This window comes from Haliotis rubra, unplaced genomic scaffold, assembly GCF_003918875.1.
Source record: "Haliotis rubra isolate DU_JTF1 unplaced genomic scaffold, ASM391887v1 Scf1703, whole genome shotgun sequence".
Classification (NCBI taxonomy): domain Eukaryota; kingdom Metazoa; phylum Mollusca; class Gastropoda; order Lepetellida; family Haliotidae; genus Haliotis; species Haliotis rubra.
The window spans coordinates 32112-59872 of NW_025765674.1; the positions used below are offsets into that span (position 1 = coordinate 32112).

At 40.4% G+C, this 27761-nt stretch overlaps 1 protein-coding gene across 1 annotated transcript; it reads left to right on the forward strand.

Annotated features, from left to right (window-relative positions):
• Positions 1-27291, forward strand: LOC124272577 (mannan endo-1,4-beta-mannosidase-like). The gene is made up of 6 exons (XM_046707780.1): positions 1-105; positions 5686-5836; positions 8201-8346; positions 9132-9315; positions 20188-20193; positions 27041-27291. The coding sequence occupies exons 1-6, from the start codon at positions 1-3 to the stop codon at positions 27289-27291; spliced, it is 843 nt and encodes a 280-aa protein (XP_046563736.1).
• Positions 27292-27761: the final 470 nt, after the last annotated feature.

Below are 27761 nucleotides of genomic sequence, written 5' to 3' on the forward strand. Positions count from 1 at the left end.
ATGGCCTCGGATGGTGGGTGGCTCCGTGTTGTGACCGTCTCCTGGCTCCTTGTGCTGTCTCACGGGCAGAGGAAGCTGTATGTGAGGGACGGGCTCTGGGTCTGGGTGGGGAGAAGGTGCTATCTGTCGGGGATCAACTCAGAGAGAGAGAGAGAGAGAGAGATATATATATATATATATATATATATATATATATATATATATATATAGATATATATATATATATATATATATATATATATATATATATATAGAGAGAGAGAGAGAGAGAGAGAGAGAGAGAGAGAGAGAGAGAGATATATATATATAGAGATAGAGAGAGAGAGAGAGAGAGAGAGAGAGAGAGAGAGAGAGAGAGAGAGAGAGAGAGAGAGAGAGAGAGAGAGAGAGAGAGAGAGAGAGAGAGAGAGAGAGAGAGAGAGAGAGAGAGAGAGAGAGAGAGAGAGAGAGAGAGAGAGAGAGAGAGAGAGAGAGAGAGAGAGAGAGAGAGACTGGTTGAAGTATTGATAGATCATATATTCACTTTCTATGATCAGTCAGCTGTGCCAGTGCTTTATTCTGGGTGTGTAAAATATATCTTATTGCTATAATTACTGTTTATTGAATATATTAAATTGTGCATTCACGTTTTATGGTGATCATTTAATATAAGAATCGGTAGAGTGAAAAATGGAATTTACAAAGTTTATGCAAAACATTTGTGATGAAAACAAAATCATAAAAAAACCCCAAAACCAACAATCCCCGGGGATTCATTGTAGGATACAGGTCCCCAGGAGCTATGCGGGTCGTACACCTTGATCGTGTCGTACCATCGTATCCCGACTGCGTCTATGCTCATGATGTCAATCACTGGTACGGAGTCAATTATTTACAGACCGTTGTCATATGAGCTGTTGCTAAAGGCAGAGCTAGACAATAGGCTGTGAAACACGACTACTCTATTAATTTATATTTTAATTTAAATTTGTGATTTCAGGCCCTCACATTCATAAAATAAGAAATAAAAGACGCCTAAATAATCTTCTTGTAGACATCACGGCTGTATCAAACACGTAAAAGCTCAACTGTAGTGCAACGTGTTTCGGAAACGCATTGTTCTCTGTGGACCAGCTTGTCAAAGTACGAGATGGTTGACAAAAGTCCAGTCAATTAACCTCATTCAAAACGGAATTTTAACAGGAAGCAGAACACGTGACCCATGATCGTATTTCTCGCAGCGGATGTTCAGTACTTCCCTTATATTATGCTTCCTTTGTGTAACCTGTGAAGATCCGGGTTTGAATTGATCTTCAGTAAACCATGCTTGTCGTAAGAGGCGACTAACGGGATCGGGTGGTGAGTCGCGCTGATTTGCTTGACACATGTCATCGTATCCCAGTTGTGTAGATCGATGCTCATGCTGTTGATGACTGAATTGTCTGGTCTAGACTCGATAATTTTATACCATAGTTAGAATATTGCTGAGTGCGTTGTAAAACAAGACTCCAGTCACTTTCTAGCGTTTACTGTTCCAAAGTATACTACTCACACTTTGCTAAGGATCACAAAAATTCGCAACTTTTCTTAAACGTAGATTTATTAATTTGAAATTGTATCCATTTTAAACTGGATAAATAATGATATGGTAACACATCTTCAGGAAAACCGTCACTTTAAGCTATTAATCGTATCTGCTTGATACATAAGTAACCATAAAATGGTTTTCATGGCACCAGTCAACCATTTTGCAAATCATGGCACGGGTCATTGACAAGCACACACAACGCCTGTCAATAGCAGGTATGGGATCCACCAGATCAAATGACACACAGAAAACTTGGAACCATGCTTACAATAGGATTAGATATTTCAACCAAATTTGACCCCACATCATAGTTTTCTATCGAATCAATGATTTAATCCTTAGCAAAGTGTGAATAGTATAGTTCATTACATTGAGTGTCTGAATGGAGGCAGTGGAGTAAAGCACAGTGGTTAGTGTGTTGTCTCGCCACGCTCAGTCTCGGTTTCGAACCCCACATGGTTACCATGTGTCAAGGCCATTTCTGTTTTTTGCCACCTTAAAAAGGTATACTACCACATTCTCTCACTCACGTACTCACTCTACCATCGTTATGTTTCTTAAGCGGTGGGGATTGGTGGGGTAGCCTAGTGGTTAAAGCGTTTGCACGTCACGCCGAAAAAACTGGGGTGATTTCCAACATGGGTACATTGTGTGAAGCCCATTTCTGGTGTCCCCCGCCGTGATCTAATGATGGAATATAGCTAAAAAGCGGCGTGTAAAACCCAACTCACTCACTCCTTTAGCTGTGGTGGGTTAGAGTAGTGGTTAAAGAGTTTGCACTTCGCACATGGAGCCCATGACCGGGTTCGATTCTCCACATGAGTACAATATGTGGGGCCCGTTTCTCCTGCCACCCCAGCACACGCATACATCGATTGCCCCTTTACTTAATCTACAGGCACAATGCATCACAACTGAAACATCGCTCACAACGTAACAGTTTACCGTGCACTCATAACATTGCTCAAATGATGTTAAACACAACTCACGGACATATCGCGTATTGTGGGGAACGCAAAAAAGATATATTACGACCGCTTCAGCATCTCCATTTCTCCTCCCGTGAGTATAAGTGCACTCATAACATTGCTCAAATGATGTTAAACACAACTCACAGACATATCGCGTATTTTGGGGAACGAAAACATATTTTACGACCGCTTGTGCTAATTTATTTCTCCCTCCCGTGAGTGTAAGTGCACTCATAACATTGCTCAAATGATGTTAAACACAACTCACGGACATATCGCGTATTGTGGGAAGGAAAACATATTTTCACGACCGCCAGCTAACTTATTTCTCCCTCCCGTGAGTGTAAGTGCACTCATAACATTTCAAATGATGTTAAACACAACTCACGGACATATCGCGTATTGTGGGGAACGAAAACATATTTTACGACCGCTTGTGCTAATTTATTTCTCCCTCCCGTGAGTGTAAGTGCACTCATAACATTGCTCAAATGATGTTAAACACAACTCACGGACATATCGCGTATTGTGGGAACGAAAACATATTTTTACGACCGCGTGTGCTAATTTATTTCTCCTCTCCCGTGAGTGTTAGTGCACTCATAACATTTCTCAAATGATGTTAAACACAACTCACGGACATATCGCGTATTGTGGGGAACGAAAACATATTTTACGACCGCTTGTGCTAGTTTATTTCTCCCTCCCGTGAGTGTAAGTGCACTCATAACATTTCTCAAACGATGTTAAACACAACTCACGGACATATCGCGTATTGTGGGGAAGGAAAACATATTTTACGACCGCTTGTGCTAATTTATTTCTCCCTCCCGTGAGTGTAAGTGCAACTCATAACATTTCTCAAACGATGTTAAACACAACTCACGGACATATCGCGTATTGTGGGGAACGAAAACATATTTTACGACCGCTTGTGCTAGTTTATTTCTCCCTCCCGTGAGTGTAAGTGCACTCATAACATTGCTCAAATGATGTTAAACACAACTCACGGACATATCGCGTATTGTGGGGAACGAAAACATATTTTACGACCGCGTGTGCTAATTTATTTCTCCCTCCCGTGAGTGTTAGTGCACTCATAACATTTCTCAAATGATGTTAAACACAACTCACAGACATATCGCGTATTTTGTGGAACGAAAACATATTTTACGACCGCTTGTGCTAATTTATTTCTCCCGTGAGTATAAGAAACGTTTCCGTTTTCCTTGCCGATGAAGTACGTAGCTCGAGGAGTGAGTGAGTGAGTTTTACGCCGCATTCAGCAATATTCCAGCTATGGCAGCGGCCTGTAAATAATCTAGTTCGGACCAGACAATCCAGTGATCAACAGCATGAGCATCGATCTGCGCAATTGGGATATGTAAACTAAGTCAGCGAGCCTGACCAATTGATCTTACTGAAGATCAGGGTTACTGAAGGCCAATATTCAAACCCGACCTTCCTTCACGGGTCTTAGCATAAGGAAAGTTTACATTAAGTGTGAATGGAAACACTAATGAGGACTATTTCTCTGAGAATGATTTGCTATTTAGAACATGTTGAATTAAACAGTTGTGTTACAAAAATATGCGAGAGCTTTTTTTGTACCAGTGACCCTGAGAATTGTTTTTCAGTAACCCATGCTCGTCGTAAGAGGTGACTAACGGGATCAGGTGGTCACATGTCACCGTATCCCAATTGATTAAGTCGATGCTCTTGCTGTTGATGACTGGATTGTCTGGTCCAGACTAGATTATTTACAGATGTCGCCATAGAGCTGGAATATTGCTGTGTGAGGCAAAAAACAACACACAATCAAAATCCATTTCAGTTGGTCTCCAACTAGTATTCCATTGTTGCAATCTTTCAAAGTTCTACATATATTGTGCATTTTCAAAGAATATCCTTTCAGCACGTAGAATGTTCCAAACGGAAAATATATGCAACGTATAGCCTTTAATAATCCATAGCCTTCAACCACAAAGACAAAATGTTTGTACAGGAATGTGGCTCCACATCGATGGCTCGTTCACACCGAATTTCAACAGCTCTGGCTATGTGACTGGCATTGACTGTGACCTCATCTGTGACCCTCACCGATTTCCTGAACGAGGCTCTGGAAGAAACGTTTATTCTCGTCAACTTGGTGTTATGGAACTGCGCCGTTAAACCTGGTAATTCGTAACAGCACTGATCCAAATATCGAACATATCTTTTCTGTGCAGTTTGTATTATTATTTTTATGTTTGCTTGGTTTTACAGAGGTCACAGCCCTTGTATATTTTAATGATCTTTCTCAGCAGAAACATTTTGTCACCGAATAATTTATTTTGTGTAGATATCGGCCCTGCCTCCACGATGCTGTTTGATGGAACGCATCCATTATCCCTCCCGCGTCTCTAAAAAATAGGTCATGGTGGGTAGCCTAGTGGTTAAAGCATCCTGCTCGTCACGCCGGAAGACCCGGGTTCGATTCACCGCTTGGGTACAATGTGTGAGGCCCATTTTGGTGTCCCCCGCCGCGATATATTGCTAGAATATTGCTAAAATCGTCATAAAATCATACGCAACCTAGAAAACGAGAAAGAAAAATTTAGTTTAAGGTTCTCAAGATAATAGTCAGTCGGAAAATGCAGTTTTGACATCAACTTTAACAAAAAACACATTTCACTGGTCTGCTATCTACCATGTATTTAAACTGTTACTGACAGGCTAAGGATATGCGAATGTAATGAACATGCAATCAACCAGTTTTCGTTCACTGATCGTAAACTGCTAAGCAAAACGAAAGTAAAAACTTGAAAATGAATTTTGACCAAAATATTACGAAACGTTTTCCAAAGTACTGAAAACAGTCTTCGAAACACTACAAAGATAAATACAAACGGATTAGGCCTATTCGTATCAACTGCTTTACCATCAAGGGAACATTTTAATGGTTGTTTTTCTTTAGCCAAACATTGGTGAATACCTATTTACTATGTGAATACCAGGTGTTGCCGTTGTACAAAACAACCTTAGCACTAAGACTACCTTAAGTCTATGTTAAAGTATGGGAGTTACGGCCACCTTAGAGCTAAGATCGCTTTTGTACAACGGCATCCAGTTTACTATGTTTGGCTTACCTTTGTACTCTGGAATCAGGGGACAGACTGGGCGGCCTTCTGTATGACGACTCGAAGCTGCAGTCCTTACATAGATTACGGGCTGAAGCCGCTTGTGAAGGCCCTGAAGAACATATTCGCACTGGGGATATGGGAGATCATCAACGAACCGGAAGGATGCGTGGACGTCGGTGAGAGCACCTTCCCATTCAGTAGAAGTCAGTGATATTACAGCTACACTACGGTGACCTGTAAACATATTCCAAACTGAGACACAGTATACTGCAACCGAACAAGAAATTGTTTTATCGCCCAAATGTTGAACGCCAGGCAAGGAAACATCAAGTACCACATTTTGGTATGATTATCCACTGCTCAATTTTCCCTCAAAGCAAGCATTTATCTGTGAAAGGAGAAGCGAAACTTGTTTATAAAACAGTTATTTATATGGGTAATAGGAGAGAATTTTTATTTTAAGCGATAGCTATGAAGGTTAAGCGAAATACCAGCTTTTAGGGCCTCGAAATTACTGGAGAATGATATAGAGTCGTCAATGAACAGTTAAACCAAAGTATTTTTGTGAGATATTGACACCGACTATGCTCAAAAGGAGACTGACCAATCAGAGAGCAGTACTACTTATCCTATACGAGCCGTATACCGTCAGTAAGAGTCTAAGATGGTTGTTGATGACGTGACCCGTGAAGATCCGGGTTAGAATGGATCTTCAGTAACCCATGCCTGTCTCCCCGTGCAGATCCGGGTTAGAATTTATCTTCAGTAGCCCATGCTTGTCGAAAGAGGCGCCTAACGGGATCGGAAGGTCAGGCTCGCTGGCTTGGTGGACACATGTCATTGTATCCCAATTGCGTAGATCAATGCTCATGTTGTTGATGATCTGGATTGGTGGGTCCTGACTCGATTATTTACAGACCGCCGCCATACAGCTTTGAATATTGCTGAGTGCAGCGCAAAACCAGACTCACTCACCTCAATTTCTTAATTAATGCCGCAAAATGAGACCATGCGAACACCGATTGTGCCAGTAACAGCCATCTTAAATTTTCCAACTCCCTTTTCACATGGTACAAACATTCGTTATTCGACATTGTTCTTTAATCATTAACTGTGATGTTCAAGGACAATAATATTTCAAAAATCTAGTTCCCGGCTCCAATGATGAAAATTATAGTGAAAACTTACAAGGTTTGAAGAGTAATCTCCCTTTGACCCGTGCCTTATCGAGGCAAACCGCTGTACTGGTCAACTTTGGACGTGACATTAGCGATAAGATGCCAGGTGGTATAAAGTCAATAAATTAGCGCCGAATATAACACATATTAACACTGAAGGGGTCGTTGTCGGCACGGGTACTACACATGTGTACCCCAGGTACGTTTCTGTTTACAGAAATGTACCCTAGCCAAAATCAGAATACAGAAACGTACCTTTGGACGATTCCATTCTGCATTGTGGAGTTTTCTTGATGGGAACGGTCATACTGTTGTATTAGATGCATTTGATATCGTTATATAAGCGCATACACAGTAACGAATATGTCACGGTGCACAACGTACATTACTCACAATCAGCTGAAAGGGGACAACTACATACGGTTTCGGTTTTAGGTTGCGGAATATGGACTCGTAGGTCGTTTAGGGTACCGGGTACGTTTCTGTAGTTTGTCCTCGTTCAGGGTACATGTCTGTATACAGAAACGTACCTGGAGTACATATCTGTAGTACCTGTACCTACAATGACTCCTTCAGCCATATTAACCATACGAGGTTAGGACAGAGTAGCTTCTATATCATCCCCATTGCCACCATGGTCTGAAGTTAGGTCTGGCGATCAGAAAAAGAAAAAAAAAAGAAGAAAATATCAACATAATCAAAGAAGATCATAATCTGCATCCTAGTTGCCCCTTAATTTGCATGTTTAGGGGTGACTTTGGGGAATCTGCATCTGGAAAGGATCTGACTTACAAAAAAGGAACAGAACAACAAAGAAAATCAGCAGAGGACATCAACTAGATTGTATCAGATATTACCATGTCACAAATTTAATAAGTATCAATAAAACAAAGATGAATGTTAATATCGAGCCCTTAGCGTCCTTTTGAATGTTAACTTGTCCATTGGCGTTTGCTCGTCACGCCGAAAACCCGGGTTCGATTTCCCACATGGGCACAATGTGTTAAGTCCATTTCTGGTGTCCCCCGCTGTGATATTGCTGGAATATTGCTAAAAGGGGCGTAAAACTAAACTCACTCACTCACTCACTTGTCCATTACTTACAACCTTCAATCTAGCACTGACACAGGAAGGATGCAATTGAATGAGCAGTCGGTAGGTTCAGATTTTGAATCGGCGGAAACATAAAAGTGGCTTTATATAATTTCGGACCGGGGCCAAATTGCAGACAGACGATTTCCCTTAGCCGAAATACTGGGCTTGACTGACCCAGTCTTGTGACACCCAAAATGCAATTGTAAACCTGATATGACACCTAACTAAGACACCCTAACTAACATTATACTTCCCCTGTTCATGCAGGCCACGCTTCCAGTGAGACGTGCTATGACACCACGTCTCTCAACATCCTGGACTTCGCTGATTGGACGCACGCTAGCGTTCCATTGAAGAGACTCCTGGCTTTCATTGGACGCCAGGTGGCGGCCATTCATGCCGAAGACAATGAGGTTAGGTGAGGTGAGGTGAGGCGAGGTGAGGTGAGGTGAGGTGAGGTGAGGTGAGGTGAGGTGAGGTGAGGTGAATCCGATAGGGAGTGAGTCATGTGGAAAGACAAGACTTTCTACATGAGTAGACATTTCTTAGCATTTTGCTGACAAAACAAAAGTCACAATCGAGGACTGGTATTCGATTACCACAACGATTCTGACGCAGGATTGGTAGATTAATCGACTGATTACTGTTTGTGATCGGACCACTGGCAACAATTGATCATCGATACATCAATTTCCGTATTATCTATACGTCAGGCTACGATCACGTGACGTATTGCCCGTACAGTAGACTATGGAAGATCTCATAATGCATTATCCAAATTTGAGAAAACTGTCGAATCTGTTAATGCACTAGATATATTGCAGACACCAGTGGTTCTCATAATGCATTATCCAAATTTGGGGAAATGGGCGATCTTTTAATGCATATTTTATATTGCAAAACTCTCGGGTAACTCATAATGCATTAGTTAGGAGATAAACATGCAGTGTTGGAAAATCAGAGGCACATAACGATATTCTAATGGCTCTAAATTTGATTAAATTGAGCTATGTAACATGATTATATACCTCTGAATGACTTTAATTAACCAATCACAATCCAGTATTTATTACTGAAGAATTTACTGACTGTTAGAATCGGTTTTATGGTACAATGAAGATCTTTATAGAGCGCCAAGGCTGCAAGTGCCATTTAAAAACACTCGCGGAATTAACTTTCTGTGTTTCCTTTTCTCCAGACTCTCGTCACAGTGGGGTCGTGGACATACAAGTCGGTCACTAATCAGTTCCAGAGACGCAATTTCTACTCTGACCACTGTTTGCGGCTAGCCAGCGGTCAAAACAACAGCGGCCTTGACCTTTACGAGATACACACCTATTCTACGTTCGGCGTTTATTTGCCAGCAGATCCCTTTAAGGTGAGTTGGGACCACGCGTCACGCATGTGGAATTAAACCATGTATATTGCATGCAATGACTTATGACAAACGTAACTTATATCAATGTACGTGACCTACGACGACATCTCTGCGCATGCAGGTCTGCTTCGTTGAACCCTCCGCGAAATACCCATGAACATCCGGGTTAGAATTGATCATCAGCAACCCCTGCTTGTCGTAAGAGGCGACTAAGGGGATTAGGTGGTCAGGCACGCTGGCTTGATTGACATATCTTATTGTATCCCATTGTAAACACGCTCATGATGTTGATCACTGGATTGTCTGGTCCAGACTCGATTTGTTTTCAGACCGCCGCCATACTGCTGGAATAAACAAGAAACACACAAACTCAGCAATCTTTGGTTCTTGAGCCAATCATTTTCAGCTCACTTAAACATATCTCTTTACTCTGAAAGAAAACCAACACAGAACACAGATATATCTTTCACTGTACTCCCTTTTTGAAGAAGACTTCAACGCGCTCAGAAAGGACATTATTTTTAGAGTAACCACAATAATGTAATGGCAGACCGTGGAGATATGGAGTGAGTGAGTTTAGTTTTACGCCGCACTCAGCAATATTCCAGTTATATGGCGGTGGTCTGTAAATAATCGGATCTGGACCAGACAATCCAGGGATCAACAGCATGAAGTGAGTGAGTGAGTGAGTGAGTTAATATTTAAAGTCACTTGGGCATATCGTGACTAAAACAGTAGATACTTTATAATTTTATTTTTTAAAATCTGTCACCAAAAGAGAGTAAAACAACTAATATATCAGTCAGAGATTTAAAACTTGTGTCCTGTAACTTAAAAATATATACTACTTGGGACATTGCAAATTCTGCCATGACTTACGTAAATACTAGATTGTGATTGGTTAATTTAAAGTCATTCAGAGGTATATAACCACGATATATGCCTCTGACTTTCCAACACAGTATGTATCTTGTAAAAATCTTCATAACGCGGTTATGGTAGAATGGAGATAAACATGCTGTGCTGGAAAATCAGAGGTATATAACGAAGTTATAATAGCTCTAATTTTTTTAATTTATTTATAATATGTTATTATAATTTCGTTACGCGTTCGGTTTTAAATCAAATCTAAAGCTATTATAATTTCGTTATATACCTTTGAATTTCCAACACAGTATGTTTATCTCCCAAATACAAATAGGCTATAGATCGCCACCTGAAGGTAGATCATCATACCAGGGACCACGGGGCCCCTAGCTGGATTTACATAATCTCTTCAGCCACTAGTGATTGTAGTGAACTCTAGCCATAATAAAAAACTACAAAAATATTACGTTTTAAAAATCTGGTTCGTTTAAATTTACTTTGAAGGATGGGGATTTACGTACCAGATCCGGGTTAGAAGAGGTGACTAACGGCTCGCTGACTTGGTTGACACATGTCATCGGTTCCCAGTTGCGCAGATCTATGCTCGTGCCGTTGATCACTGGATTGTCTGGTCCAGACTCGATTATTTACAGACCGCCGCCATACAGCTGGAATATTGCTGAGTGCGGCGTAAAACTAAACCCACTCACTCACTGATAGAACTGGACCATGTCATCTTCAAGACTTAGATTACCTGACTGAAGCTTAGGTAAAATATGTCCACTGAAAGCTGTTGACGGTTGACATCATATGTTGTATACCTTTCTGTGGGTTAAACATATGTAAAGTAGAAGCCTATGCAGTACTTCCAACATTGTCCAGAAATTTTAACTTGTACATCGCTGACGAGGGTATCAACAGGTATCTAACCGGAACAGTCAAGTCAGCCCACTTTGACACGTACTTCTGTTGCAATGGAATTACCACATGGGTACAATGTGTGAAGCCCATTTCTGGTGTCCTCCGCTGATCTATTGCTGGAATAATGCTAAAAGGGGCGTAAAACTAAAGTAAATGCTACCTGTATGGGCCCTAGCTGGATTTACCGCTGGCGTTTGTAGGAAAGTTAAGGGGATGATGATGATATTTATGGAGAATCATGTATAATACGAATGAAAAGAACTGTATGCATTACAAACTATATGGCAAAAGAAAGCAATCACCGACTTCACTTGACCAAAAATAGAAACAAACACGTATGTAATATATATGATAATTCTTTTACAAACGGAAACCATTTTCCGATAATTTGACTGAAACATCATTGTTATACTGGTCTTGCATTTGCCGCAATTAATTAATTAAAAGTAAAGGGGTAAAAATAAACAAATACGCAACTTTCTTTTAAATGATAATGCATACAATTCTTAGAAACCAAGGGTGGAGACGAATTTGCTGTGTCCCTGTCATTGGATCCACAACAATATCTTCTCGACTACCAGGTCACCAATCAGAGGACTCTGAAAGGAAAGGATGAGTCACTTGCTCAATATAAGTGTGTGTTAACACAGAATCACAATTAATACCTTATAAGTATTTTTCAAAAAGGCATTCTCCACTATCTTTCCCCATATATTTGTGTTAATGGTAGCCTAAAGTGGGTTGTAGCCTCTTGGAACGAGATACCTCACTGCAAAGAGAAGAAGATTGTGCAATATAATCACTAAAATGACGGTAATAAAAGTGAGTTAAAATGCATAGTCACTTAGCAATATTTCAGCCATATCGTGACTAAAAGGTCATGCTTAAATACGAGGTAATGTTACATTCTATAATCTGTCTGCGAAGGACTGACTGACTGAGTTTTGTTTTACGCCGCTTTTAGCAATATTCCAGCAACATCACGGTGGGGGACACCAGAAATGGGCTTCACACATTGTACCCATGTGGGGATTCGACCCTGGGTCTTCGGCGTGACGAGCCAACGCTTTAACCACAAGGCTACCCCACTGCCCCGTCTGCGAAGGACTGTAAAACAAAATGAATGTCACAGTTAAAGATTTAAGACTAGCATGTGCCTTAAAGTATATACTATCTAGGACATTAAAATGTAAAAACAGGCTATTGATTACCAGCAACTGAAGGTTGATCACCATACGTACAGTGCTTTTGCTACCTACTTGGACCCTATCCGGGGTAACACCATCCTATCAGCCGGTGGTGTTTGTAGTGAGATTTATCTATTATTTCAACCAACAAATATTCTACGATTAAAAGTTTGACTTTGAAAGTTTTGGGAATTGCGTACCCTCTCAGTAGGACAATAACTGTACAACAGTTAAACCCCCTTCAAGGATACAGCCTCTCACTATCTAAATTGCAACTTTGACTCTATCGTAACTGGCGTTTGGATGTTAGTAAACCCTACCACAGTAACCTATTGATTATGGTCGTTCCCCATTGTTCGGGGAGATGGTAGCTCTGGCGCTCCACTCGCTTGGTCCGTTGCAGGATGCTAAGTCAAGGAGTGAGGGTTCGGAGGACCGTAACTCCCAATTAAACACATAACATTCATGTACTGGCACACATACATTCATAGATAAACGCAACACCAAGTTTATACTCACATAGCTTTACTCTGTCTCAGACCATCTCTCTAACTACAACTTCAACATCAGACAGGGCAGGTTCGTACCATATGGGGCAACTGAGGTGCTTGGACTGGCTTCCGTCACTAAAAAGCCCGCACCACCCGCTCAGTACCCAACCTGTCTTTTTATATAGTTCGAGCCTGGCCTGATCTTGATCACATGTTTCAGCTAATCGTTTTGATTCGGTTAGCCTGTATCCAACCTTGCACTCATGAATATTACGATTGGAAAAGTACCGTAAGAATCGTTGGGTCACTCTCCTCTTTGCTGTTTGTTTCAATATAAGATTAATCTGTTATGTCTTTCACAACAAATGTGTTCTGTCTCTCTTTCCATAGCCTGCGGCTAAACGTCATTCTATGGAATCTTTCCGTCTCCATACCGTGCCTAACCGCTATGACTCATGAGCAAAATTTCAAATCTAAATACGAATCTGATGTAATTCTCCCATGGTTTTTGGGATGCAATTTAACCTTGTAACAACTCTACCAGTATTAAAATAATCAACTATCTACACAATGTCAAAATCTATTAATTAATTTAATTTATTTTAAAAATGCAAGCATTTTAAAAATGGGGAGCAATATGATTAAAAAGATCCTTTGTAGATCAAACATTGAAATAATTATTCTTGGTGATGGGAAATCAATCCAGTCAAGAAGGACTTCACTGCTTCACTGTGATTCTTTCATCACAAAATGGAGGATCCTCACATCTGAACAAATATTCGTGGGTATATCTCGAGTGGCCAATGTGACATCGTCGCATAATGACCTCTTCAAATCTGGACTGACAACCTGAATGAACTGAACTTTATTTACACTCTGGCCGCGTTCTGCGGCATTAGAGGTACAAGTTTACATCATAATGTACCATATAAATACAGGCTTGAAACATAAAGTGGTCATATTAACATATTGCTTGGTTGCAATAATAAACTGTCTGTATAAACATTTAACCAGTTAAATAAACAATGTTACACTAATCCGTTATGGATTATTTTGTGGGGGCGTTGCTTGAAGTGAGACATTATTACTTTGCAAAATATTGCTAATTTCCTAAATGTTCCTAGTTTGTTAGAGTGAAAAAGCTGATTCATTTTGTGTATATTCGGATTTCTACAGAAATAGGGAGGGAGGGAGAGAGAGAGAGAGAGAGAGAGAGAGAGAGAGAGAGAGAGAGAGAGAGAGAGAGAGAGAGAGAGAGAGAGAGAGAGAGAGAGAGAGAGAGAGAGAGAGAGAGAGAGAGAGAGAGAGAGAGAGAGAGAGAGAGAGAGAGAGAGAGAGGGAGGAGGGAGGGAGAGAGAGAGAGAGAGAGAGAGAGAGAGAGAGAGAGAGAGAGAGAGAGAGAGAGAGAGAAAGAGAGAGAGAGAGAGAGAGAGAGAGAGAGAGAGAGAGAGAGAGAGAGAGAGGGTTGTTATAAACAAGCATGGTTACTGAGGTGTCAGAATTGGCCATGTTCAGTGTTATGAGTTTGTTTACATCAGGAACCTTTTATTTTACTTTACCTTTTTCTCTCTTTGGTACAGAAATTCAAAAGAAAGGTGCTCCTTCACACAAGAAACAAACAAAACATAATTAAGTATATAACAGGGCACTGCATCAGCAGACACCGTTTTTCATCAAAATGGCTAGCGGATAACGTTATTTTTTCGCAGTTCGGGCATCAGTTTCTTATCTTTGGCCCCGAAAGAGTGTTTGTTTAATTAGTTTTTTTCCCACCTGCCTACTTGACGATGTGTTGCGTCAGAGGGAACTACAGGAAGGTGTTTATGCATCCATATGGTGTATCTTCATCTTATTGTTCACTTACACGGAGAGGCTTCAAATAACAGTACTACTGAATGAAGCATTCTCCGGGTTGTGGAGAGGATGTTTATCCTTCATTAAATCTAATCAGTGTAGGTACTTTCATTTGTGCTAACCTATCAGTTACAGGAATGGCGATCATAATATAATAAATTTGAGTTTACAAACAAATAAACATTGAATATACAATGGCCTGAATCAAATTAAATTTTGCTTGGAGTGAGTGAGTGAGTTAGGATTTTAAGTCACATCGGCAATATTTCAGCCATATCGTGACTAGAGCAAGTTATAAATATATCAACAAGTTAAGTGAAATTATAAAATTCTGCCAACGAAAGACAGTAAAATAACTAGATTATCACAGATATAGATGTAAAACTAGTAACTGAATCTAAAACATTTTAACTATAGGGAACAACACAATATAAAATGGGCTATAGATCGCTAACAACTGAAGGTAGATCACCATACTAGGGACCATGGGGACTTACAGTACATTTGCTTCCTGCATGGGCCCTACCTGGATTTATATCATCCCCTCAGCTGTTAGCAATTGAGATATATCTAGCCATACATTAAAATTACACATATTCTACGATTAAAAAACGGAAAGTTGAAATTTACTTTGAATGTTTTGGGACTTACGAAATTTTGCTTGGAGTGCCAACTTGACCAAGCCTCGTCTTCTATCCTGTGACCGGTTTCTTTGGAAGCATACGCAAGTGTCCAAAAACGTAACAACTGGACAACAGGAATATTAATAGGAAACTAAGCTAAACTGGTTCGTTAAAAGGGGCAAACACCTTATCTTCATACCGTTAAGCCCCTTGGTGTAATATTTTCAACAGATTTAAATGTTATGGATCGAAGGAATTTTGAAAATATATTATTTGAGATTCAGTTAATCATCAACAGGTTAATTACACCACTTGGTAGAATTGCTATTATAAAACCATTACTGATTTCAAAATTGAATTATCTCTTTCTTACCCTCGAAAATTGATGTCTGTTAAGAGGGGAGCCAAGTGTAATTACTATGTTTTGACTGCATCTGATGTAAACTTAAAATTCATGAATGAGTGGGAGGATTGTATGCTTGCTGAACTTGAATGGGAAAAAATATTTTTTAAACCTTTAAAGACTTCAAGGGATACTAAACTTCAATAGTTTCAGTTCAGGATTATACATGGCAATCTCTCAACTAATTCATTTCTATTTAAAATCAAATTAGCTGGAAGCAACTTATGTACCTTTTGTCAATGTGAGGTTGAAACAATCTCCCACTTGTTTTGGTATTGTGAACATGTGCAAGCTTTTTGGAAATGTTTTCTAGAATTATTGAATGATAAATGTCAACATGTTCACAACATGAAATTGGACCTGCAAAATATTGTGTTTGGAATGAGAACAAATGCATATACTGATGTGTTTGATTTAATATTGTTGTTAGCTAAATTCTTCATATATAAATGTAATGTATTAAAAACTACTCTTAGTTTTAAACATTTTAGACATTATTTACAAGACAGGTATTTTATTGAAAAGAATATATCCTTCAGTAAAAGTGAACAAGATAAGTTTTATAAAAAGTTGATGTTATATCATGATTTTGCAAATTTTAAATGATTTTCTGAATTCTTTCTTCTTGTTCCCTAATGATTCATATAGGCTGAATGGACTTGAACTTAAACTTACTGTAAATATTTGAAGCTTGTTAGTGTGATTGGTGAGTAAATGTGTTGTGGTGTCTGGTGTTGTTGTTTTGTGCTTTGTTAGAAAAAAATCCTGTTTTTCCTGTGATCAATAAACCTTCTTGCAAAGAAGGTTCCCTGGCTCTTCGGCCTTTTCTGTAACAGGGGAAGCAGGAAATAAAAATTATCAATTATGAAAAAAACCCCAATAACTCTGGAAGATATGACCCAGTTTTATAAGTCAATATCTGGACTATTCTCCCGTCATGCTGGTCATAATTCTGGACGGCCCTCTCCATGCCCTTGTCATGTTTTTCATGACCCTCTCTAAAAAGAATAAATGCAAAAGAACCTGACATACTTTTTATCTAATTTTTCCCTTTTCATGACCCTCTACACGGCTGTGGAATGGCTAGCCATTTCGGTGGAAGTTTAAGCCTAATTACTTCAGGTGCATTACGTCTATCTAGAGAGGTAAAGCGAGTGCTGCAACCGATGCATTTAGACGCGTTGAAATATGTGCTGAGCCTAATTTTGACGACCTGCATTTGCATTCGAATGACGAATTCCATTCATGGCGTCATATTTTCACAAAAGGTCACGTCTTCCACAAATGCCATACATATAGGTGTTTGGATGCATTTGTGAGTGAGTGAGTCAAAATTTGAAGTCGCATTGGCAATATTTCAGCCATATCGTGACTAAAACTAGTTCTAAATTCATTATACATACATATATTATATAAACCCTGTCAACGAAGGACAATAAAATTACTAGAGTATCACAGATTAAGTTAAAACTAGCTAGCATATATCTATAAAAGTAGAAAAGCATGTTTGGACAATACAATGTAAAAATGGGCTATAGATCGCCAACAACTGAAGGTAGATCACCATACTAGGGACCATGGGGACTTACAGTGCCTTTGCTACCTGCATGGACCCAAGTTGGATTTACACCATCCCTTCAGCCACTTGCGATTGTTGGAAAACTTAGCCGAAAATTTATATAACAAAAATGCTACGTTTAAAAAATTTGGAACGTTTAAATGTTACTTTGAAAGTTTTGGGTCTTACGTACCCTCTCAGGAAGACAATAATTTTACGATACTTTAACCCCCTTGAGGATACAGCCACTAACAATTACAGTTACTAATTTATACTACCACGTTTAAAATACCATTGATCTCTTTACAAATCACTTAACAAATCTATTTCTTTTAAAAATGCAATAATTAAATGAGAACTGACCATATTTAAAAGATGCTTCATAGTTTTTACTTTGAACTAGTTATCCCTTATGATGGAATATTCAATGCAGTCAAGCAAGACATGCTTGACTGTGATCCTTTCATCACAAGGGATACAAAACGGAGCATCTTCGCCTTTTAGTAAATATTCGTGAGTATATCTAGTATGGCCAATGCGACATCGTAGGTGTAACCAATATAAGGTTTTATTGCATGTAATTTACTGATACCTACCTGGGTGTCCCACTTCGTCTGCATCAGATCACGGATGTAGGTTCCAATGCTAGCTCTGCAATCAGAGAATGGGATTAGAAGTGGTGTCACAGACTTGTTGAGTGCTGCCTTAGCAGCAAGATCAGCCATTGTGTTCCCAGAAATGCCAACATGGCTGGGTAACCAACAAAAGACGATGTCGCATTGGCCAGTAGCAAGTTCATTGTACAATTCAATACTTTCTAATAAAAGTGGATGTTTACAAGAAAGATTTTTAATAGCCTGAAGACACGAAAGAGAATCGGAAAAGATGATAAATTGTTTATATTTAAGGTGTTTATTAATATATTTAAGAGCTGTTAAGATGGCGTTAGCTTCTGCTGTGAAAATAGAGCTATTATTTGGTAATCGAGAAGATATTGTTCGGGATCCAATGACAGTGGCACATGCAACCGCGCCACCATCTTTGGACCCATCTGTAAATAAGGATTTATATGTATTATATCTAGCTTTAGTTGATTATATTCTTGTTTATATTGTAATTCATTAGTTTCAGATTTCTTAAACTTTGTCAGAGTTAGGTCAACTTCAGGCCTCACTAGTTGCCAAGGCGGAGAAGAAAGAAGATGGGAAGAAGGTATATTTTCCAGCTCAATGCCGTCAGCAGAAATAAAGGGCTTAAGTCTCTGCCCAAGAGGCGGAAGAAGAGAAGGTTTTTTGTTGTATAAATCCTCATAGAGGGGATTAAAGACACAGTTAAATGCAGGGTTAGACTCGCTAGAATATAGTTTAGTAATGTATTGTAAAGATAATTTTATACGGCGTTGTGTAAGAGTAGGCTCATCTGCTTCAACATAGAGACTATCAAGTAGTTTTAGGTTGCTTTTGCAGGCTCCACCATATACGATGGAGCCATAATCAAGTTTCGAGTGTACCAATGATCGATATAGGTGGAGGAGGGTAGCTTGATCCCCTCCCCACTTTGAGTTGGAAACAACTTTCAACAAATCGAGTGCCTTCGGGCATTTAGCTTTAAGGGATTTAATATGCGGCAAAAAAGTTAAATGGGAGTCGAAAATTAGACCCAAGAACTTGGCCTCCTTGACAACTTTGATCGGAGTGCCATTTACAGATAGTTCTGGGTCTTTATGCGGCTTATATTTTCTACAAAAGTGTTAACAATTAGTTTTGGACTTGGAAAATTTAAAGACGTTTTCAAGACACCATTTATTTATTTTATTTAAACACAACTGCAATTGCCGTACAATAGTATGCATATTTTAATATTAAAATCATCCACAAAAAGTGATCCATCAATTGAATCATTTAAAACCTTTGACAAACTGTTAATGTTAATACTAAACAGTGTGACAGACAAACTACTGCCTTGTGGAACACTCTGATCCTAACTGTGATCATCAGACATGGTAGAACCCACTTGGATATACATTGAGGCAAACGGCCTCGTAATCCAAAGTTATGTAATCTTTTAAAATCCCATGTTTCCATGTCGTGTCGTATGCTTTTTCTAGATCGAAAAAGATAGACACTGCATGTTGTTTATTAATTATGGCATTCTTCACAAAAGATTCTAAATGCACTAAATGGTCGATTGTACTTCTGTTTTTACGGAAACCACATTGTATATCTGTTACGAGGTTATTGGTTTCCAAGTACCAAACAAGTCGATTATTTATCATGCGTTCCATGGTCTTGCAAACACAGCTAGTTAGTGAAATTGGTATATAATTCTAGGGATCAGTATGATCACGTCCAGGTTTAGGGATGTTCACAATTATGGCATCGTGCCACGAGGAAGGAAAATTTCCACATGTCCAAATGTTATCAAAAATATGTAAAAGTGTCTCTAAACATGAGTCCGGTAGGTGCTTTAGTAGTTGATAATGTAAACCATCAGCTCCTGAAGCAGTATCGTGAGCCTGGTCAAGAGCAGTGTGAAGTTCATGTATCGAAAAGGTTTCGTTGTAATCTTCCCCATTTTCTGAAGTAAAATTAATAGATTTATTTTCTTGCTGTTGTTGATATTTTTGGAATTCAGGTACATAATTGGATGAGGAAGAATGTTTGGCCATAGTCTCACCAAGTTTGTTAGCAATATCTGATTTATTAGTCAATAATTGATTCCCAACTTTCAGATGGTGAATGCTAAATTTAGAACCCTTACCTTTGATTTTCTGGATCATGTTCCATACCTTTGACATTGGCGTACGTGAGTTTATTTTTGAAACATAATTTTGCCAAGACTGGCGTTTGTTTTGTTTAAAAGTACGCCTTCCTTTAGCATTTAAAATTTTGAACATATTTAAATTATGCACCATAGGATGACGATAGAAGTACTGTTCAGCTTTCTTCCAGGCCTTCCTAGCTTGTTTGCAGTCAGCGATAAACCATGGTTTACGTATGTGTGGATTGGAAGAGGACTTCGTAACACATTCATCAGCTATTTTAAGAAGTTCGTTAGAGAAGTGTGTAACAGGGTCGGGACCCTCAAGAAAAGCACCAGGTGTTAGTTTAGTAGAACAAGGATTTCATACAAATCCCAGTTAGCTTTATCAAAGTTCCATCGTGATGACGGAAGAACATCAGAAGATGTCACAGATTTCAATATGGTGGGAAAATGGTCACTTCCACAGAGGTCATCGTGAACTGACCATTCAAATTCACTCCATAAATTAGAGTCAACAATGGATAAATCCAGACAAGAGTAAGTTCCAGTTCCTGGATGTAGATATGTATGAGAACCATCATTAAATATGCATAAATCGTTGTTTAAGAATAAATCCTCCAGTAATTTTACCTTTGCATTGATGGCATTACTACCCCAAAGTGGGTTATGACTCACTTAAAGCCCCATTATGACACAGGGTTTAGGGAAGCTGGTCATATAGTGCCTGAAGATCGGACTGTTGAAGGCAAGTCGATGGTGGAATGTACAAAGAACATAATGTGAAAACAACATTTAATGTTATTCGAACTGCAACAGCCTGGAGAGGACAATTGAGAGGAACAGGACTATGAAGGATGCCCTGCCTCACCAAAACAGAACAACCTCCAGTGGCTTTATCACCTCGGGAAGAAAAGCGGTGGTATGAGTTGTATCGTCCTAAATCAAATTTATCGGTGATTATAAGGAAAGTTTCTTGTAAACAAAGAGCAGTTGGTTTTAAATCTTGAAATTATATCTGAAGATCAGAAAAATTGTTCCGAAGACCTCGACACAGTTCGATTGTATCAAACTGTCAGGGCAGGTCATGGGGGCACAATAGGAGATCGTGTGTGAGAAGGTCCTTTATGCTGTAATGGCAGCGATTGACTGACCTCCATATCCAGAGGTTCAAAGATATTATGAACCTCCAGAGGAACAGTTAAGGGTAAAGGTACCTCAATATGTTTGGGGCCCTTTGATTCTTTTTTCTTTAGTTTTTGTTTTTCCTTCTTTGTAATCAAAGCGTTTCATTTTATCTCAATAACACATCAGATTGACTTTCGGTTTCAGGCACAGTTCATGATTCTGGTATTGCTTTAGCAGACATGGTGGTTTGTGAAGCTGATGTAGATTTGGAAGGCATGACTTCAGCAACTACTTCATAAAGAACGGTCAGATACCCAGTTAACTGATGTTTGACATCCTTGAGCAACCTTTGGATTTGAGGAGGAAACTGCAGCAGTGTAAGACACTATAGAAGTAGACGAGAAAGTCTCCTTTTCTACTAATTTCTTTGCCTCTGTAAAAGAAATATCTTTAGAATATTTGATTGTGGGAATATTATTTTGTTGCACAGAGCAAGGGCATGATTTTGAGAAGGACATGTGGTCGCCGCTGCAGTTTGCACACTTGATCATATCTGTGCAGTCTGTACTGTCATGTTTTTTACCGCAGCGGGAGCAAATTTGGGAGTTACGGCAAGATTTTGCACCATGTCCAAACTGTTGACATCGGAAACACGGGAGAGGATTTGGTATATATACATCCACTCCGAAGTTGAAATACCCAGCTTTGATTGATGAGGGGATTTTCGATAGAGCAAACGTGAAGAGGTAAGTATTGGTATTGATAATTCTCTCACCATCTTTCCTAGTGAACCTTCTAACATGCGTTACACCTTGACTCTGTAGCTCTTCTGCAATCTCATCCTCAGACATGTCCGAGAGGCACTTTGCACGGTCGCGTACAATACCTCTGCACGAATTTAAAGTTTTGTGCACTGAGACAACGATCTCAGTATTTGCAAAATGATGTGCTTTCAGCAGATTCAGAGACTGTTGCCTCCGCCCACATTCCATGAGCAACAAACCAGAAAGGAGACTGGTAACATTCTGTACGGTATCGGTACCGCATATGCCTTCAATTGACTTGATTTTGAGGGGCTGACCGTAGACACCTGCTACGACTAGAAATCTTGGCCAATAATCAGAATTGTGTACAGATTCCTCATCTGAAGAATTAGTTACATCAGAATCAACATGTCTTCTCTTAGTTTTTGACCGAGAACCAGTTAATTGTGGGATAGCCATAATGAAGGAAAATATATTCAACAGCCCTGCTGCCCACCCACCATGGAGTGTCAACAGGGACGGTGTTGTAGTGGAAGCCAACTACAGACACCAGGGTTACAGGGATGCTATACTCCAGCAAAATGGACACAGGTAGCTATTTTTGCCAAACAAGGTAAAAGTCAGGCTGGTTCTGCCCTAGACAGATCCCTGAAGACAAACAGAACCTGGAGGTCAAAATTGCCAGATTGGCCCATGAGCCACCGCCTTCTGGCATAGGACTCTAGGCAATGTAATATATGAAGCATTTGTTTACTGAAAATCAAAATGTCCAAGACCCAGTAACAAAAATATGCAGAGAATAATCACCATGCACAGGGCTTGGCGTGACCAGCCGATTGATAGAACCGGGCCAGTTCTACCACCCCTCTAGGTGAAGTAAGGGCCAAAGTGGTGTGTTGGGCAATAGGAACACGGTTCCAGGCTCCCAGTACCCTCAACCACCAGACTACGGTCCTCCACCGACACAGGGGCGCAACCCACGGCAAACGGGTTGGTGGACCAAATATACCCTTGGGTCCACAACGGGGAGTTGAAGAGCGCTTAGCGTTACCAAGCACCCACCACGATGAGGTGGCTCTTCACGGGTGCCTGGATGCATTTATAAGTATCTATGCATGTATGTATGTATCTATGCATATCTGCATCTCAGTATGTATGTGTCAATGCATCAATGTATCTATGCATGTATGTATGCATGTATGTATGCACCTATGCATGTATGTACTTATGCATGCATCTTGATGGTATTAATAATTTGCAATTATCATGTATTTTGTTTGTTAGAAACCTTGTTAAGCATGCTTTCAAAAGATTGGTGAACTGGAAATTATTTGTAAGGTTGATTGGGTACCAATGGAACACAACGTTTTTTGTCCATTATGTAACTTACGTTCCACTGTGTATAATTCTTGATATTTTGCGTCAAAACGTTTGGCAAAAACAGAACCAAACTCTGCTGAATCAGACCAAGACAACACGTGAATCTGAAAAATACAAACAAAGAAGTTGATGTAGTAATTAAAGTTACAAAAATCATTTTTCCAAAATGTGTCAAAATATTTAAGATTTCAGGATAAACTAGCAGCATCCTTCGAATACAATTTCATCCAGGTTGTTCAATTATAGGATCTTGTTCCAGAACTTGGAAATGGCAGATCACGATGTAAATACTATCTCATGCAGCTGCCAAGAATTATTGTTTTGCTACACGGTTTTATGTTGTGGATTGCACGCACTGAAAAGTGGGACAAAGAATTGGAATAAATCCTTTCTGTCCATTCCAACTGTCATCCAAAGTCTGGTTGCCTGGCATGAAATATTTATAGTGTCTCCCACAGACAAACCATTTATCGGTGCTGTCAACGTTTGACATGACTCTAAAACCTGAAGACATGTCTATTTCTCTTTTGTACTGGATTTCAAAGCTACATTTAAAATCCGTTCAAAGAGAGATATACTGCTGGGTCCAGCAAATATACCACAAAGTTCCTGTCTCAAAGATTAACCATAATTCTTAAAAACATGAAAGAAGGATTTTTTCGACATTTGCAGGAAATATTTAAGACAAGCAGAATTAGTACTATGTGGGTTCTTAAAAAATTAAAAGATTGGCTTGAATTTTTAGTCTCAGAAAGGAGCCGAGTTCCGTCGTGTGAAAACAGTTCATGTTTCATCGTTGTATACCATTTTTTGACATGACAAACTAAAGACAAACTTCATTCCTCTATCACGGGGGCATTTGTCATTAAACGCGGTAAACGAAGATATACCTATATATCTCCCATCAGAGTTTCCGGACAATTTGACAAAAATGAAGCAAATGTTATTCGAAGTTTATTGCTAGAGCTGTATATGAAATGCTGGACTTCCTCATTGATAACGTCTTTGTAACTTTGTGGTGGAAAACATTTCGGCAAGAGGTAGACATCTCCATGGACACCAGTTGTGCTCCCCTCTTTGTGGACCTGTTTCTTGATGCATATGAATGAGAATTTCAAAATTGGCAAAATCATAACAAAATAATTTGGTCAAGAAGTGTAACTTAAGTTTCAGGTATCTCGAAGATCTAATATCGTTCAACAGCCATAGAAAAGCCAATTCCCTTCCACTGATTTACCCACCTGAACAGGAATTAAAGAGACAAGTGGGATAATTTCAACTTTCCAATAATCAACTTTCTTTTCATGTCGATAAATATCCGAACTGCTCCAGCAGTCGAGCCTGCTCATTATACCAAGAGTGAGTGAGTGACTTTGGTTTAACGCCGCTTTTAGCAATATTCCAGCAATATCACGGCAGTTGTCCATATGTTTATGACGGGTGCTACCGGTGGGGCACGGGAAACGCTCACCGTTCGCGTACACATAGTATAGGGCCCGTCAGTTGGTCACAGCACTTCGCTAGACCTTAGTACCTCCGGTAACAAACAACTTTTCATACCTTTTCGAATGGTCTCATGGCTGTCACTTGACAGCAAGGAACTGATAATCCTTGCAGGAATAACCAGTCCCCAAATTAGCCAACTAATACGACTGTCAACAGCTGTGACAGGCAAGCATGGTAAAATATCCAAACTCAACTCAAAGTCGCTGAGAGGTATAGTGTCGTTGTCATGGTTAGAGTCACAGTAGTGGGGCTGGTACTGAGGTATTTGACTCGGTGGCTCATAACAGTCCGTTAGCTTGACACGGTAGGAGGTGCTACGAAGTTGGGAGTCAACAAACTTCTTGATGTTGCACCAAGCGCCGTCAACAGAAACAACAAGATATATCTTACGACCATACGACTTAGTACCGTCAGAATGCAGGTAAACCAGATCACTGACAGTGATGATAGGTGTAGGCATCGTGTTCATCAGCGGGTTCTTGGATTTTTCACTATGGGAATGGTTCAACTGTCTGTTTTCATGCTGTTTGAATATGAATTCCATATCAGATATGGGAAACTGAGACTGAGTGAACTGATCCCTTGGCGTGAGTATCATCTCCATAGCTGATAAACCTTGAGAGTTCAGGGGAGTAGTAGCACCACCAACAGGGCCTTGAGACAACAGTTCTTTTTCTACCTCATGGACCGCTCTCTCCGCCACAGGGTTTTTGTTACGATTCTTGGTTCTTCCTACCTCCAAAACAAATTGTGTTTTTTTGAGTAGGGGGTCGTTCGTTAGATTCACGAACCCAGGAGCTGGATCCACTCTCACTACACTAGGGGGGCCAGCAAGAGGTTTCAACTGAATGCACAGCTGGATGAGAGCATATCGCAGGGATTTATTAGGCTCGTCCTGAATGAGTCAAGCAGCGGAGTAGGAAGTTACATATTCACGCACAGCAAGAACAGGTTGCTTCTCCCTTTTCATTACATCAGCTGCAAAAAGAAGACCGATAGATTCTGGAGGGTGTCCAGTAGACTGTTACTTCATCTTGTGAGGAATCCTTGCACGAGAAGAGCAACACATGACAGGAGGTGGTGGTGAGCTCGACAGCTTTGTCCAAGTCTAGGGCAAAAGAAGTATCTTTGCATGACAAGTTTAAGCTGAGTGGCATGCCGGATGGTCAAGATGGAGGTGTAGGGCTGTCACAAGGCCACCAAGTACATCACGAGGCACTACGATGCGCTCACGAGTGGGAGCTAAGGGCTCATGCTGGTGCACAATTAATAACCCATCCCGAGCTATAGTTACCACGTTTAAGTAGCACTTAGTGTCCTGACATCAGTCTACTTCCTGGATGGTCGAGTTCCTTGTGCTAGGTGAGAGTATACACGTCGGAGATCGTGATTGTCTGACTGAATGGCATGGCAAGAGTCCCAATTGACGATATCCTGAGCAGATATTTTCAGCATGGGGGCTTCCTCAGACTTTCTAATCAAAGTGCACAATTGGCAAAGTTCATCCTTGCATTCGGCGGCATTTCTACTGGCTAAGTCTGAAGAGATGTTGGCACTACCAGATAGATGGCAGACGGAGGCTTGATAATGGCTGACTGCTGAGTGAAAAGTTGATACATGTGAGCTTGCCGAAAACTCAACACAGCACAATTTCTCACTTATGCTTGGGACTTAGGGTTTGCTGTCGGTGAGTATACGAAAGCTTATTGTGTTTGTACTGGATGAGGGTACGGTGAGAAGTGTTTTAGTTGTTACGCCTATGGCGAGAGCTCTGATCACAATAAGGTAGCTTATTTTATCTGTCGGCCGCGGAGCTTGGCGCACAGAAGAAACCAGCGACTCTTGGCTTATCCTGTCTTGTCACATATAGTGTAAGCACCCGATATCATTGCCACTTCACTGGAACAGCTGGGTGAGGTAGTTATTGCTCTCATTGGATTGAGAGCAGCCTTAGCAGCCGTAAAGGTGTCTAAGAGGATATCCATCCATGCAACCACCTCTTGCGACTGTTTGCCTGCCTGGACATTATCCAAGAGCGAGATGCTTTGATGCACAGTTAGAAAGGACAGAAGTGCCAGGACCTTTGTATGCCCGCATTGGAGGATCTCAACCCTGCTTAGCCCGCTTCAGGTGGGGGCAGGAAACAAGTGCTGAATACATCGACGAAGCAAGCCTTGAGGGTCCGCTTTCCTTCCATCTCCATCTGAAGATACTGACAGAAGATGGTCGCGATGAAGGGTCTTCTTTAGCTCACAAATTGGAGGTTGTTTTGTTAAGTGTGTCACAGAACACTCCATCACCAATTTGACAAGAATTCAGGGGATAGAGTTGGCACCCACAATAAAGATCATCAGCCAGTTTAACCAAAATGCCCTCTTGCTGAAGGTCGCCGAGAACCAGGCACATGAAGCTTCTCGAGGGCTGCGTTTCCACGACAGAGGCATGCCCGCCCAGCACAGCGGGTATAAGCACATCCCTCCTTTGAACAAGGTTACGACACCACAGTACTACATAGAGTTCTTGGCGAGAGGTATTTGATGGAAAGGCAAGCGTAAGGTCAGTTGTAATGATATATTTCCATGATGCGATATTGTCTAAGAATTAAGGTCTCCATCAGGCATGAGAGAGGGCTGGGGTTTGCTATACCCGCCGACGTCCCAGGAATGCTGCAAACGGGCGAAATCCACCTCTTTGTTTTCTTGACCAGGAAGGGAGGGATTTAGCTGACTCAACAGAGACTCTTATATCGCCAGGACGTGCAAACACACCCATGTGTTCGAGATTGAGTCAATTCTCCTAATTTCGGTTCTGCGAACGGCGAATGTGTTTGCGGAGACGTTGCGGTGGTGGTGACGCGGATACGGGCGTTACGCTCTTATCGATTGGTGGGTTGAGCGACTGTCGCATTCGCATTTAACGACGGCGTTTGTATAAACCGGAACGGGCGTCTGGATCGGACGGACGCGGACTCGCGAAGGAATTACCGGGAGGGTTTGACGCTGGGCAGA

Coding starts and splice junctions, on each gene's coding strand:
- LOC124272577 (XM_046707780.1), top strand. CDS start 1: ATGGCCTCGGATGGTGGGTGGCTCCGTGTTGTGACCGTCTCCTGGCTC. Junction 106..5,685: donor GGGACGGGCTCTGGGTCTGG/GTGGGGAGAAGG, acceptor CTCTGGAATCAG/GGGACAGACTGGGCGGCCTT. Junction 8,347..9,131: donor TTCATGCCGAAGACAATGAG/GTTAGGTGAGGT, acceptor CCTTTTCTCCAG/ACTCTCGTCACAGTGGGGTC.